Source organism: Condylura cristata, unplaced genomic scaffold, assembly GCF_000260355.1.
Source record: "Condylura cristata isolate star-nosed mole 26May11 unplaced genomic scaffold, ConCri1.0 scaffold00011, whole genome shotgun sequence".
NCBI classification, from domain to species: Eukaryota; Metazoa; Chordata; class Mammalia; order Eulipotyphla; family Talpidae; genus Condylura; species Condylura cristata.
The window spans coordinates 17,214,748-17,229,534 of NW_004567112.1; the positions used below are offsets into that span (position 1 = coordinate 17,214,748).

General features: G+C 41.7%; 1 protein-coding gene across 1 annotated transcript in view; it reads left to right on the forward strand.

Moving 5' to 3' along the window:
- LOC101627384 (chromosome unknown open reading frame, human C10orf76) overlaps positions 1–14,787 on the forward strand; it is a 167,012-nt gene that overhangs the window by 137,794 nt on the left and 14,431 nt on the right. Inside the window, exon 24 of the mRNA XM_004680499.2 lies at positions 2,482–2,560. Within this exon, the coding sequence (XP_004680556.1) occupies positions 2,482–2,560 (79 nt within the window). The remainder of the gene's footprint in view (positions 1–2,481; positions 2,561–14,787) is intronic.

Genomic DNA, 14,787 nt, shown 5'->3' on the forward strand with positions numbered 1-14,787 from the left:
TTTAAGGAAAAAAAAAAAACACACACACACACACACACACAAAACCTGTACATGAGATAGATGCATTTACAAAATACAGATTCTTTCTTGTCAGGACCTAAGGGCTAGAGTAGATTTATTTGACCCTTGGCTTTCTTTCCTTCAATCCTATTGCTTGCAAATGCTAGAGCCTTTGACTCAGCCAGTGTGCTTTAAGTTGCTAGGTTTGGTGGGATTCTCGGTGCATCTTTAACCCTGTCCCTCTCTCCAGTGTTCTCATCAGGCTTAGGCTCCAGGTTTTCCTTTCTGCTCCTGAACTATGGTTATCCCTGCCAGTGTTTTCATATTCACCCTCACTGGGTCACAAATTCTCCCTCACTTTGTATTTAGACCAAACCACCATGTTAATTTGCAGATAACATCTCTACCCTTCTTGTTAGCTTCTGGAAAAATAAGGTACCAGAACTCTACTCTTACTTCTGACCCATTTCTATCCTATTTGATTTATTTATTCATGTAATATCTATTGAGCACCACCTGTGTGCCAGGAAATGCACTAAATGTTTATCATTGCTGTATTATAAAAGAATCCTTTGATTTAGTCTTTTTCAATAAATACTTATTGTATGCCTAATAGTACTATCCTAGGTACTGTGCTAAGTTTTAAATTGTTAAGTATTATTCCTACTTTTTTCTCAATGATAGATACAGCTTGTCAAAATTTATTCAAAAAACAAATAATCACACTAGGATTCCAAACCATGATTTTTATTTTACTTTTTATATTTTTAGATTAATTTATTTTATACATAGAGCCAGGGTGTAGGATAGAGTTATGGGGTGTGAGAGGATTCCCCAGAGACCAGGGGTTTGGGGCAGGGGTAGTAGAACAGTAAGCACATCTACTGAGACACACTGCTAAGGAGAGCAGAAGGCAGGACAGGCAATGTCTGCCGCAGCATGTGTGTTGTTAGCTTCCTAGCAGGGGGTCGAGCTCAAGCTGTAGTGGTAATAGTGCTGAGACTTAACCCCTAGGGAGGCCCCAACCTTGACAGTCTTAAGGAGTATTGGCCAGGTATTTTATACATGACCTCCCAGCCTGGGTCTTTCTGATGCTCTTCTCATGAGTAGAATGGAAGTTATGGGTTTTTTTTTTTTTTTTTTTTGAAGTATACAACAGAGTTCCAGTTCCTTTTCATCAGATCCTGCTAGGGAATATATGACATCACTGGCATTGTTCATCTTCATCTCTTGGTTAAGTGGTGTTCCCCAGGTTTCTTCACTTTCTCTGTTCTTTGAAAATAAGTCACGAAGTCTAGCCCACCCTCAGTGGAAAAGAGTATTAAACTCTCTCCTAAAGGAGAAAAGATCTACATATAATATTTGAAGTTGTTCTGTTAGAAAAATAGATCTATTTTCCCCACTTATTTAATACGTTTTATGGTAATATGGACTCATGTTAATTCCTAACCTAAAGCCTGCCCCTTTTGGGGGTAGAGGGGAGGTTACACCACACAAGATATGGCTCAGATCTGTACCAAAACATTGGTTTCATAGAAATTTATTTCCAGCTTAAAGAATTTTAAGTGGTAAGTTGTGTGTGTGTGTTTTGTTTGATTTTTTAAAGATTTATTTATGCATACAGTATTGGGGCACAGGTCAGAGGTATGGAGGGTGAGAGGAGTTACCAGAGACAGTGGGGAGCAGAACAGACGATGTACTGAAATACACTGCTGGAGGGGAGCAGTGGGCAGGTCGGGAGAGCTCTGTTGCTCCAGGTGGATCAGCTCCCTGCGGGGGTGGGGGGTGGGGTGGGGGGGTCAGACTCGTGCTGCAGTGGCCCGCAGAAGCTTCACAGTGCTGAAACTTTAACCCATTGTGTCAGCAGGGAAGCCTTTAAGTGGTAAGCTTGATAAGACTTGGGTGACTTTGAGTGGAAGGAGGTAATGGAGAAGGGGGTTTTTGAAAACGACATTCTGATTTTGCTTTGAATAGCTGTAAATAAAATTTTGATTTCACATACTGGCAAACAAGTATGAAGACTGTTGCTAGGATTGGAAAAAACTCAACCTCATCAAGACTTGTTTTTGTCCTGTCTTACTGAGTGCCCTGTTGTCCAAGTCAGAGGAAGCTACTTCCTGACCAAAGCACAGGGCCCTAGTGGCTAGGCCCCTGGATCCTGTTTCTTAGCTGAAGAACCTTTGTGTTTTGATTTTTTTTTTCTGTGGGGCTTGGGGGCTTTCACCTAGGTCATTTGTAAAACAGAGATACTTGATTCTGTCTTTCTAGTAGATCATTAACCCTCCCATTTCAGAACTACCATTTTATCCCCATGTGACTTCATGTTGGATAAGAGGATTGTTGTCCTCTGACATCCCACTGCCTCACTCTAGTATTCTGAGCCAGAGGATTCATATACTAGTTTTTTGGTTTTGTTTTGTTTTAACTCATTTATCCATTTCTCCCATCTGGTGCTACATTAATGTTAATTCTTTGTTTCAGAGCCATCGTTAACCACTTTAACCCCAAAATTGAATCCTACGCTGCTGTGAATCACATATCCCAGCTGTCAGAAGAACAGGTAAGCCTCCACTCTCTCCATAGTGACCTACTTGGTGGCTCAGATCAAGCAGTGGCTGTCTTTCTGATGGCAAAGGAATTCTGTGACTGAACTTCCAGTGGGAGTGGCAAAAGCCAGCCTGCTAAGAGGAATTAGTAATGGAATTGTACTTTAAATAGAGTGATGGTTTCTGCTTTGTGTTATATGAGGGTGTTGTTTAAATACATACAAGATATGTAGGTGAAAATTTGGTGAATTATTATTTTAAGGTGGGTGAGAAGGCATTTCTCTTTTACAGTTTAGGCAGAGAATTATTTTGATTTTTGAAAATAAGAAATGAGAACTTAGAACATTCTTGAGCTTGGTTTAATTTGAAGCTATTTGGCTTCCCTTTAAAACATGAGCCCTCGCTGGTACACATTTTCCTTAGTAATTGAGTTCTGTTTGCCTTGAGCAATTATTTCTGAGCAGGTTTTTCTGTGGTGCGGATTGAGTTGGAGATGCAGATAGGATAGTGGTGTGTGTTTGTTTTCCTTGAGTCTGGCCTGATTTCCCCTTTTCCCAAAATGCTTGCACTTGGCTCTTTGTTATATAAAAGTACAATTGGGGCTTTAACATGGCATGGGATTGAACTTGATGCTTCAGAATGAGACTCTTGAGTCCTAAAAGTACAAAAGCACAAAATGAGATAACCTATTAACACAGTCCTTCTTCCCCCGCTACTCCCCAGTTGAAGGGGCCAGGGTATTCCTGAGGTGAGAATCTAGGTAAAGGCTCCAAGTTAATTAAAAAAAAACAAAACAAAAAGAAAAACAAACAAACAAACAGCATAAGCTTTGCTGGCCCTTTTTTGCCAGTGCGCCACTGTAACCTTCTCTGAGCATCTTGCCAGCAGCGCCAGCCAGCTGTGGTGTATCCATGTGTTCCAATGTTCCTGAACGCTGTTCAGCTCTCCCAGTGAGGCATCAAGCAAGTCTTTTTTCCTAACACACAGACTTCTCAGTATTCTTTCCAGTGGCACTTTCCTCAGCCAGATGGGTAAGACTCTAGTCGTCTGTTGTTCCCTTTGACATATTTGTTCTCTTTTGTGAGGTCAGCTGTGAGGCTCCACCCTCATATTTAAACTGCTTTTATAAATGGCTTTGTTTTCTTTCTTCCTCTTCTGCTGGAGGGTCAATCCTGAATTCCACTGTTTGATACTGCCCCTCTGTGAGGTGCTGCTCTTCCCTGTTGGGTCAGTTTAGATCAGTGGTTTCTCTGTCATTTTTATGCAAACAAATTCAAGATCTTGAGTTTTGTACAGTGAAAGGGTGACTTTCCTACCACAGTGAGCTGTGGTTAGTCTAAAAGCTTTAAAGGGAAAAAAAAAAAAGACATATTTTCCCTGACAGCCACGTGCAGTATTCATCCTCCAGCAGCTTGGGAAGGTCAAGCTGAAATTTTTCTACAGCAGTTGCAGCCACAGACCAATAATAAAAATCCATTCTGGTGCATAAGGCAATCTGGAAAGGGATGATTAGCAAGCACGTGTCCTCGCCCTCCCCCAACTTCTTTTCAAAGTTAAATGAAGTGATGAAAGTGCCTCTCAAAGAGTCCACAAATCTGAGATGAGGCTATTTCTATTCATATGTAGAGGGAAAGTCCGTGTCTCTCCCTGGGAATGTAGAAGGGATACAAGATCTCAAAAGATTTATTTACTTAGTCAATAAATAATTACGTGCCTCCCTATACAGGTGTGGTGTTGGATAGTGAGGTTCTTGCTTTCAGAGTTTTCCTCATTCGTGACCAGTTTTACCATTCTTCTGGCTTAGAGGGAGGGAAAAAAGGGTGAGACTATTTCAAAACTGTCCTCCAAATAGTTTTTGCTTCGTCCCTGCTTTGAAGGGTTCTAAACGGCTGCACTAGGATGAACATGGATTTATTCTCAGCACTATCAAATCAGAAATATTTGATTGCCTTGTTAGTCTCCAGCCTGTGTGGTGGCACTTCTCTCTCTTCACCTATGAACACTGCTGTCACTTAACGTTTAAGTGTGTTCACACCTCCCCAAAGAACCGGATAAGGGATGCAGTAGGGCCTGCAGTTGTTAACAGCAAACTAAATATAAAGAAAAAATCAAGAGCTTAATCCCCAAGTTAATTCTAAAGTACTCCTAAAATAAAACCTGAAGATCATGGATAGGAGTTAGCTGGAATTTATAACACTCAATAAGATAGCAAACAAGAAAGGACTCTGCTAGATCTGCCTGTCCAGTTTTGCCGTTTTCTCTGGCAAGAGACTGGTGTATTTTTAAGTTCCGACAAACCCTAGACACATTCTAACCTCTGTTTGAGGCATTTCAACTTGATGATTATAAATTCATTACTGCTTAATTTAAAAAGCCCAGTGTTTCACACTGGGGTTTCTTTTCAGATGTCCAAAAGATAAATGACATTTTTTCTGTTAATTCTCATTTCATGGAGGATAAAGCTGTTTAATCAGTTAATACCCTCAGCATGACTGAAAAACTGTGCATTTTCTAGTGTACTAAACTGTATGCATTTTTATATTATATACACAGGTGTCATATTTGTCTGGGATTGATTGTAAAGCTTCTTCATTTTGACTCCTTTTTGTGTGTGTGTTAAATTATACATAAAATTTACTGTTCTAATTATTTCTAAGTATACAGTTCACTGGCATTAAATACATTCATCTTGTTGTGTAACCATCACCACCACCTACCTCCAGAACATTTCATCTTCCCAAACTAAAACTGTACCCATTAAACAGCATCTCCCCCATCTCTCCTCCCTGCAGCCCCTAGTAACTACTGTTCTACTTTCTGTTTCTTGGTATTTGATGACTCCAGGTACCTCATGCAGGTGGAATCAGCACTATTTAGAGAATTACTGAACATTCTGGGACTGTGTGTAAAATATGTACATGTCTTTTTTCTTTTTTTTAAGATTTATTTTATTTATGCATACAAGAGCTGGGGTGTAGGCCAGAGTTGTGGGGATGAGAGGATTCACAAGAGACAGAGTGGGGAGCTGAACAGATAGACTGACCGAAATACACTGCTGAAGGGAGCAGTAGGTGAGACTAGAGAGGTCTGCTGTACCATGTGGGTCAGCTCTCTAGCCAAGGATTAAACTCATGCTGCAGTGGCTGCTTGTAGCTTAATAGTGCTGAAATTTAACACCACTAGGAAGGCCCTATATCTTTTTATCTTGAAGAAGGCCCCATCGTTCATAAAATTTTCAGTCTTTGACACACACCTGCAAATTACTTCCTTAAGAATCAGGCCCTCTCTGGTAGCGCAGTGAGTTCCAGCACAGGACTAAGAAGCTAAAGCCACTTTAGCATGAATTTGATCCCTGCCCACCCTGGAGGTGACCCACATGGCACAGCACTGCCCATGCACCTCTGACCTGTACCCCATTTCTGTATGCATAAATAAATTAATCTTTAAAAAAAAAAAAAAAGAATCACTAGCTTTGGGCTTCTCTGCAGCCACTGCAGTACAAGTTTGATTCCCGACCAGGTAGGTGACCCACGTAGCACAGTAGACCTCTCCTGTCTCGCCTGCTGCTATCCTCAGCTGTGTACTGCATTAGTCTGCCTGTCTGTTCTGTTCCCCACTCTGTCTCTGGTGAATCCTCTCACCCCTCCCCATCCACACACCTCTGGATTATACCCCAGTGCTTGTATGCATAAATAAGTAAAATAAATCTTTAAAAAAAAAATCCTTAGTTTTAGTGGCCTTGAGCTCCTTTTAGGCTGTTCCTTGTTTGATTAGATTTATAAATGCTTTTTTTTCTTTTTTTAAAGAACTGTGTATTTATGCATACAGGAGCTCAGATGTTGGCCAGTATACAAGGGTAGAAGGGGTGCAAGGATTCAACAGATAGAGTGGTGAGCAGGACAGGCAGATCTGCTGAAATACACTGCTGAAGAGAGCATGGGTGAGAGAGGAGAGATCTGCTGCGTCATGTGTGTCAGCGCCCTGGCCAGGCATCACACTCATGTTGCAGTGGCTGGCTCGACAGTGCCGTGTCTTGTGCCACCTAGGAAGCCCAGGTTTACAAATGCTTTGACACTGAGCTCTTGTTTCTTCATAGGCAAGAGAGGGCTTCATAACAGACCTTAGATTCCTGAATACCTAGAGTACATGTGGCATTTTCAGATTCAGATGAAAACCGACTCCAAGCACCCTAATAACCAATTTTTTTTTTTTTTTTTGCTTTGCTTTTGAAACACTGTTAGATAGCAAGTAAATGATTGGCTCATTCTCATTTCAGCCTTCATCCAGCTATCAGTGTTTTAACATTCAGTCTCTGTTCTGTGCTTCCGATTTTGCTAGGTATTTGAGGAATAGAGAAGTATGGTAAAGGGTCTTTGTTCTCAAGGGATGGAATAGTGCAAGATACAGCTTAAGGAAACTTATGAACCACAGCTGACCAGTACTACCAATAGGTTCTGTGAATTCCTGTTAGAGAAAGTTCTCTGCAGATTGTAGTGTCAGGAAAGATCATCTACAGCAGAAAAGAACTGAGCTGGACCTCACTAGGGGATAGGTAGGGATTGGATAAATGGAAAGGCATAGATTACAAAATGCACTCAATGCCAGGGTCAGAAAAAGCAGAAAGAATAGAGAAGAGTCCCAGAGTTTGTGTAAGTCACATTAGGTCACAGGGTATCCAGAAGCTGGCTGATAGAGAAATAGAATTCAGTACTTTAAATTACCAAAGCTTCCATCTTCCCTGATGCACTGACTCTCTTCCCTGTCCTAATTCACACTGCCTGCAGGGTAACTGAAACTGATCAGACTTTTTGTGCCATTGGCCTCTGTGGCTGTCACTTATGGCCTTGATGGTACTACTGCAAGAGGCAATTGGAAGCATGGGCACAGGGCACACGTGCCTGATTGTGGACACCTGAAGCATGGGCGGACATTCATGAGTGCACACCTGAGCCTGGAAGTCAGGGGCAAGACCTCAAGAAGGCCAGAGAGAGCCCAGAGAAAGGGTAAAAATTTGGGGGGCCTGGGAGGCTCAGTTGCCTTCCAGGCAACCCAGCCCCCCTACTCAGCCTCCTGGCCCACTACATTGCTGGCACGCAAACTTGGCATTATGCTGCCTTTAAGTCATTCACAAATGTTCATCAAGAACCTAGTAAGGGACCTCACTGGCAGACTAGGGGTTAAGTCTCAGCTACAGCCTGAGTTCAATGCCCAGGCAGGCAGCTACTCCACATGTGCAGCAGACCTCTCCTATTTCACCCATTACTTCCCTTCAGCAGTGTATTTCAGTATATCCTCCTGTTCTGCTCCCCACTCAGTCTCTGGTGAATCCTCTCACCCCCTATGCCTCTGGCTTGTACCTCAGTTCTGTATGCATAAATAGATAAATCTTTAAAAGATAATAAAATTTCTAAATGTTTTTTATTTTTACCCAATCCTAAGAGCCATTATATATGACTCCTTGGTATTTAGAAATTCTAATGAAACTCCGTTATATTTTCCCTGAGGAGAGTGAGATGCTATTAAGTGGAGGACTCTTATTTGTGGGGCAAACATCGATGAGTGGCACCCATTACTTGAGAACCTATGATCTAGGAGGAAATGCAGAAAGATCTTGGGGACTTGCTTAAGAACTTCAGATTTTAAGAGGAGCATGGAGCCCGACACTGAAGCTCTACATGTTTTGGCCCTTGGTTTGCGCATCACTGCTGACCTGGCAGAGGAGATGGGTGGTAGGCATGAGTGCTTCCACTGCAGCTACCACTAAAACCATGTGGCTCTACTACCATGAGTGCTTTCAGTGCAGCTACTAGTGTGAAACCATGTGGCTCACACAGGGCTTGAAATTTTAACCATCAGCTCTCATCTGCCAGGCATGTGGGAGAGCCAGCTCCAGAAAACTGCTGGTTGTTGAGGAAGACTGGTAGTGGGGCTTTCTGAGTGGGAGGAGAGTGTGGTTCACTTTGCCCATGGGAGCTACCGATATACAGTTCTCCCCAGAGCAATGGCCTCAGAGTCTGTGATGTTTGCTTATCTTAGAACAGGGCTTAACATGCAGTGCACCTTTGGCAGAGACATCTGCTGGAGAGCTGAGACTTAAAACACCCACAGTAGTAATAACTCAGTTTCCTGTACAACAGCCTGTACTTCTGCACTGCCTCTCTGTAGCCCTGGGTGATGGTTGCTGTGGGAACCCTTGTTGAGGAGGAGCATGTGACAAAGTGCTGGCTGTCTGACCCTACCTCTCTTATTGCTTCTGTTTAGATTCTGGAATTTCAGTTGATCTGTTTGGCAGAAAAAAGTTTGATATGAGTTGTTTGTTCCTTGGATTCATTACAGCAGGAAAGACCCAGACTCAGAGGCCGAGGGGTTTTCCTACAAGCTGCTTTTTTTTTTTTTTTTTTTAAAGATTTATTTATTTGTGCATACAGAACTGGGGTACAGGCCAGAGATGCGGAGGGTGAGAGGATTCACCAGAGACAGAGTGGGGAGCAGAACAGGCAGATCGACGAAGTACACCGCTGAGGGGAGCAGTGGGCGGGTCAGGAGAGGTCTGCCACGCCATGTGGTCACCTCCAGGGCAGGCGGGAATCGAACTCATGCGGAAGCGGCTTTAGATTCTCAGTGCTGTGCTTTAACCCGCTGCGCCACCAGGGAGGGCCACAAGCTGCTTTTTAACCTCAGAAAACAGCTTCATGTTATATAGGGCGTCATATTACGATGTGCACATGGAGGGTCAGATGATCACTCTTACTTGCTCCAGGAAATAAGCTGTGCTACCAGGGACCCAAGATCAGGGTTGGATATCTTGGATTTCAATGGATGCAAATAAATAAAAGGAAAGGAACAGCTTGCGATGTTCAAGCTAGGCAATTTTATATAGGTTATTTACTTAATTCTTATATCAACTATTTGGGGTAAGTGCAATTATCTTTTTTTTTTTTTTAGATGAGTACGCTAAAGATACCAAGTAATTTGTCCAAGGTCACACAGCTGTTAGTAGTAGAGCCATGATGCGAACTATGTTTCTATTTCCTCAGACTTGGGCATGCATAACAACCTGAGCTTGTCAGATTTTCTGAAGGAAGCGACAAGTCAGGGATAGTAAGGTTGGAGGAGAAGCAGGGACAGTGAAGATAACAGGGACAGTGAAGATAACAGGAAGGGTGAAGAGCTTATTCCTGGGGTTTAAGTCAGTTCTTGGTTTGGGAAGAGTATTAAGCTTGTAGAGTTTGCCTGACCATTCAGCAGAATTGCCTAAGTAGAGGTCCCTGGCAAAGCATGATAACTTTGTAAATGAGGGGAGTCACTCTCTCTCTCTTTTTATTTTAATATTTATTTATTGGCCCTCCCTGATGGCACAGCCGGTTAAAGCACAGCACTAAGAAGCTTAAGCCACTTCAGCATGAGTTCAATTCCCGCCTGCCCCAGAGGAGATCCACATGGCGTGGCAGACCTCTCCTGACCCGCCCGCTGCTCCCCTCAGCAGTGTACTTGGTCGATCTGCCTGTTCTGCTCCCCACTCTGTCTCTGGTGAATCCTCTCACACTCTGCATCTCTGACCTGTACCCCAGCTCTATATGAATAAATAAATAAATCTTTAAAAAAAAAGATTTATTTATTTATGCACACACAACTGGAGTACAGGCCAGTGGTTAAAGACATAGTGCAGGCTGTCGCCAGCCATTGCAATATGAATCTGATCCTCAGCCAGGGAGCTGACCCAGAAGGTGCAGCAGACCTCTCCTGTCTTGCCTGCTGCTCCCCACTCTGTCTCTGGTGAATCCTCTCACCCCACTGCAGCTTTGATCTGCACTCTAATTCTTATATGCATAAATAAATATTCTAAAAAAATACAGTAATAATTCCATTTTGCTTAAAAAGGAACATACTTTAAACTCAAAATTAATGTTTCACAGCGAAGCTGGGTGAATGCAAGGTCACTGGTCAAAGAGCTCAGCTTATTATTCCCCTCTACCATTGTCCACATTTTCTCCAATTAAGTATGAATTTTGAAATGCCCTTCACATAAATTTCTAGTCATCCTCAGTAAAGCTTCATTGTCAGTGCATTGGAGAAATCATGTTGGAGGTTGAATGAATTCCAGTAGTCAATATTTTTTTTGAGGATTTATTTTAGGCACCTCCCTTGTGGCACAAGGGATTAAGTCTCAGCACTATAAAGCTCTCTGCACCCACAATAGCATGAGTTCAATCCCCAGCCAGGGAGGTGACCCACACGGCAAGGTGGACCTCTTCTGTCTTGCCCCCTGCTCACTTCAGCAGTGTAATTCATTGGATCTGCCTGTTCTGCTCCCCAATCTGTCTAGTGAATCCTCTTATCCCCAACACCTCTGGCCTACAATCTATTCCTTGCATGCATAAAGAAATCTTTTTTAAAACAAGTATTTTTTACATGTCTTAATGCATACAAGAGCTAAAGGTCAGAAATGGGGGTGTGTGAGAAAGTTCACCATAGATAGAATGGGGAACAGAACAGGCAGATACACTGCCGAGGAGAGCGGTGGGGAGGTCTGATGTGCCATGTGGGTCAGCTCCCTGGCTAGGGACTTGACTACTGCTGCAGTGGCTGCAGACAGCTTCATAATGCTGAGACTAACCCTTTGTGCCTCAAGGGAGGCTCCCTTTGTCAGCCTGTTAAGAAGACAAGAAACAGCGGTCTTTGCTTTCTTGGTTTATCCCAGAAAGATATTAAAAGATAACTCATATACATCAATAATGTACACATAAGACTTCTTTCTTCAGCCACCTTGTTGTTAGCCACTTCCCTCCTTCCAGAAAGATTTTTGGGAACTTTTTATTTCCACCACAACCTCTTTTCCCAGGAGGTAACTCAAAGCTCTGCAAGCATACCTTGCCAATGGTAACACTAGAGGCCAGAAGTAAACTTTTTTCTCTGTTTTATTGGAAATGTTTTAGTTAAGTACCATAACAGCTCTTTAACCTTCTACAACTACTCAGAGGCAGTTGTAATCTTAAAAATGATATACCTCAATGATGTAAAAATAAACTTTTGTAATAAAAAAAAATGATATACCTCACTATAGCTAGAATTTTATTAAGGAATTCTGTTAGAGAGAAGAATCCTAGCAGGGCGGCAGAGATTTATATCAACTTGTGAGTTAGGTATAGAGACAGCGTTTTTGGATTATTAGTGTTTTTGTTTGCTTGTTTTTTGGTCACCTCTGAAATGTGATCTATTTCCAAGGAAAGAAATTGATCACACAAAACATCCACCTCCTGGTTTGAGTTGGGTATGTTAACCTGCTTTCAGTAAACTGTAAAGAAGAAGGACTGCTAGTACTTGTGTATGCTGTTTCCCCCACTCCCTGTACTCTGGTGATCTCTTCGTGTGATTCAGTGCCTTGCTTATGCATGGTAAGGACCTGGGCATGTGGAATCTGTAAGTAGTGCATAAAAAAGCTTTATAAGGGGTGTCTAGGGCTTCAACCAAATAAAATCAGGGAGGTGGAGCAACTGCCCAGGGAAATTAAAGATAGTCACTGTCACCACTTCTTTAACCAGCTGATGGCCTCTCACTAATCACCCACTGTGAGGTTCATTATCTGGTCCACCTTGCTGAAGGGCAGAGCCAGTCTGTCAAATCAGTAAATCTCAGGACAGTAGAGAGTCTTTTAGAAGCAGGCTTGAAAAGCATGGATGGACTGGGACAACTGGCCAGCTTAATTGGTTCTGACTGAATTTGGTCCTGATGTAGAGGGACAAAAATAGAGAAAAGGGGGCTTGGGGAGGAACCTTTTGCGTGCTATATACAGACTGGCCATTTAGAGGAAGTGGTTACCTTTTAATAGGCATCGTCTTTTTAACCGAAGAGATTTGTGTTCACCTTTTAGATCCTTGTTTCCAAACAATTATGTTGGATGAGTGTGTCCTGGAGAGATATTCAGGTTATCTTGAATAGAAAGTCACTGTAAGCACCCAGTGGAGAGAGACATGCTCACTCAGTGGGGGTTGTGGTTTTATTATCCGGTTGCTGTTTGTTCTAGTTTTTGTGCTCTTGGCTTGTTCTCTTTCTTTTTTAGCCTCTTTGAACTAAAGTATTCAGAAAGAGAACCAATCCCAGGCTCCCAGGGAAACTCTGAGAATCTACTACTATAAGAACTGTATAAGAATGCTCTGCTTCACACATTCTGTAGGAGAGGAGTGGGGAGGAGGGTCAGAACACGAATGGGAAGAGTGGTGATGGTGCATAGGTGAATTGGTGGTAGGAATTTCATGGGGAAATCATGCATTGTGCAAAAATTAAGGATGATATAATGAATATATTGAAAAATTTTTGAAGTTTAGAACCATGGGGAAAAAAAAACTAAAATTCCTCCTAATGAGAAAAAAAATAGAATTCTCTACTTTTGTTCCCTTTGATTCCCTTAGTGCAATAAGACAAGGAATGGGTGGGTGCCCTGCATCCATGGTTCCCTAGATTTTTATTTTCTGTGCAAGTGAAGAACTATTAAAAATAAGAAAACCACGTTACCTCTTAAGGACTTCCAAGTACATTAATCAGAATCACCATTTTCTTGCCTAGACTTTGCCTATGTTTTCTCCTGTAGATCTCATTGAACTAATGTATCTGCAGTACTTGAACAGATCCCACCCCCACCTTTTACAAACCTAAGAAAGACAGATAAATGTCTCTCTTCACCTTGTACCCTAGAAGTATTGTCTCATCGTAAATCCATAAATGGTTTGCGGATGATACTGTATTTGGAGTGGGTTTTCTAAAGAAAAGACTTGATCATCTGGTATCTTTCACCTCTATCTCAATTTCATAGAAAAGACAAAAGCAGATCATTTATTAGATGTCTTTAGTACAGTGGGATCTTCTAAGTCCCTTAGCTTGGCAAATGATTGAGTTTTGTGAGAAGGCTGAGGGAAGTACACCCACTTAAAAATCCCCATGTTGCTATTGCCTTGCTGAAAATTATTCTAAAAACAGTTGATTGCTACCCAGAGTTCAATCAGAGAGGATTGCCGGGAATGGAGAAATGAAGGAGAGGATCACGGGAAAGGGAGTCTTTGCTGTTGTCAAATCACTGAGAACTTAAAGTTACTGATTTACCAGTCTGAATTGTTCTTGCCTCAATAAAAAATGGAACAGTAAGACTTTTTGACTAGTTGTGATTTAGAGTTATTTTTTATTTAACTTAATTGGGGTATAATTAACATACAAGATAGGTAACATTTCCATCACCCTAGAAAGTTCTCTTATACCTGAGTCTGGGGCCTAAGCAGCTACTAGTATGATTTCTGTCCTTGTAAATTAGATTTGTCTTTTCTATAATTTCTCTTAAGTAAATTCATAAAAGATATGCTTTCTTATGTCTGAGATTTGTCAGTGACTTCACCCAAAAGAAATATATGCCCATATAAAAACTTGCGCACAAATATTTAATATAGCATGATAACTAAAAAGTAGGAACAACCTAAATGTCTTTCAGCAACTGAATGGAAAAATAAAGTAAAATACATTGACATACTGGAATATTATTCAGCCATAAAGAGTAGAAGTACCAATATATGCTGCAACATTGACAACCCTTGCAAACATTAAACTAAGTAAAAGAAGTCAGTCCACTAATTTAAATTATCCAGAATAGGCCAATACATCACATAGAAAATAGATTAGTGGTTAGCCAGAGCTAGTAATGGGGAATGATGGCTAATGGGTATGGAGTTTCTTTTGGGTTGATGGAACTGTTCCAGATGTAGAACACGGTGATAGTTGTACAAGTTACCCTCGAACTGTACTTTTTGTTTTAAGACTTTATTTATTTATGCATACAGAACTGGGATACGAGCCAGAGGTGTGCAGGGGCTTTGAGAGGATTCACCAGAGACAGACTGGGGAACAGAACAGGCAGAATTGATGAAGTACACTGCTAAGGAGAGCAGCAGCAGAGACAGGAGAAGTCTGCTGCGCCATGTGGATCAGCTCCCTGGCCGGGGATCAAACTTGTGCTGCAGTGGCTTCAGACAGCTTCATAGTGCTATGCTTAAACCTGTTATTCCTCCAGGAAGGGCCCTATCTGTTTTATAAAATGTGGTTGTTTATCATTTTATGGGTGTTATAAAATGATATTTTTTATGCAAGTATTTTGTCATATATTTTATTGAAAATTTTCTCCTAATCAGTGGCTTGTCTTTACATCTTCTCAGGTGTTTTTTAAGTCCAGACATTTTTGTGATGACAAATTTTTTTTTTT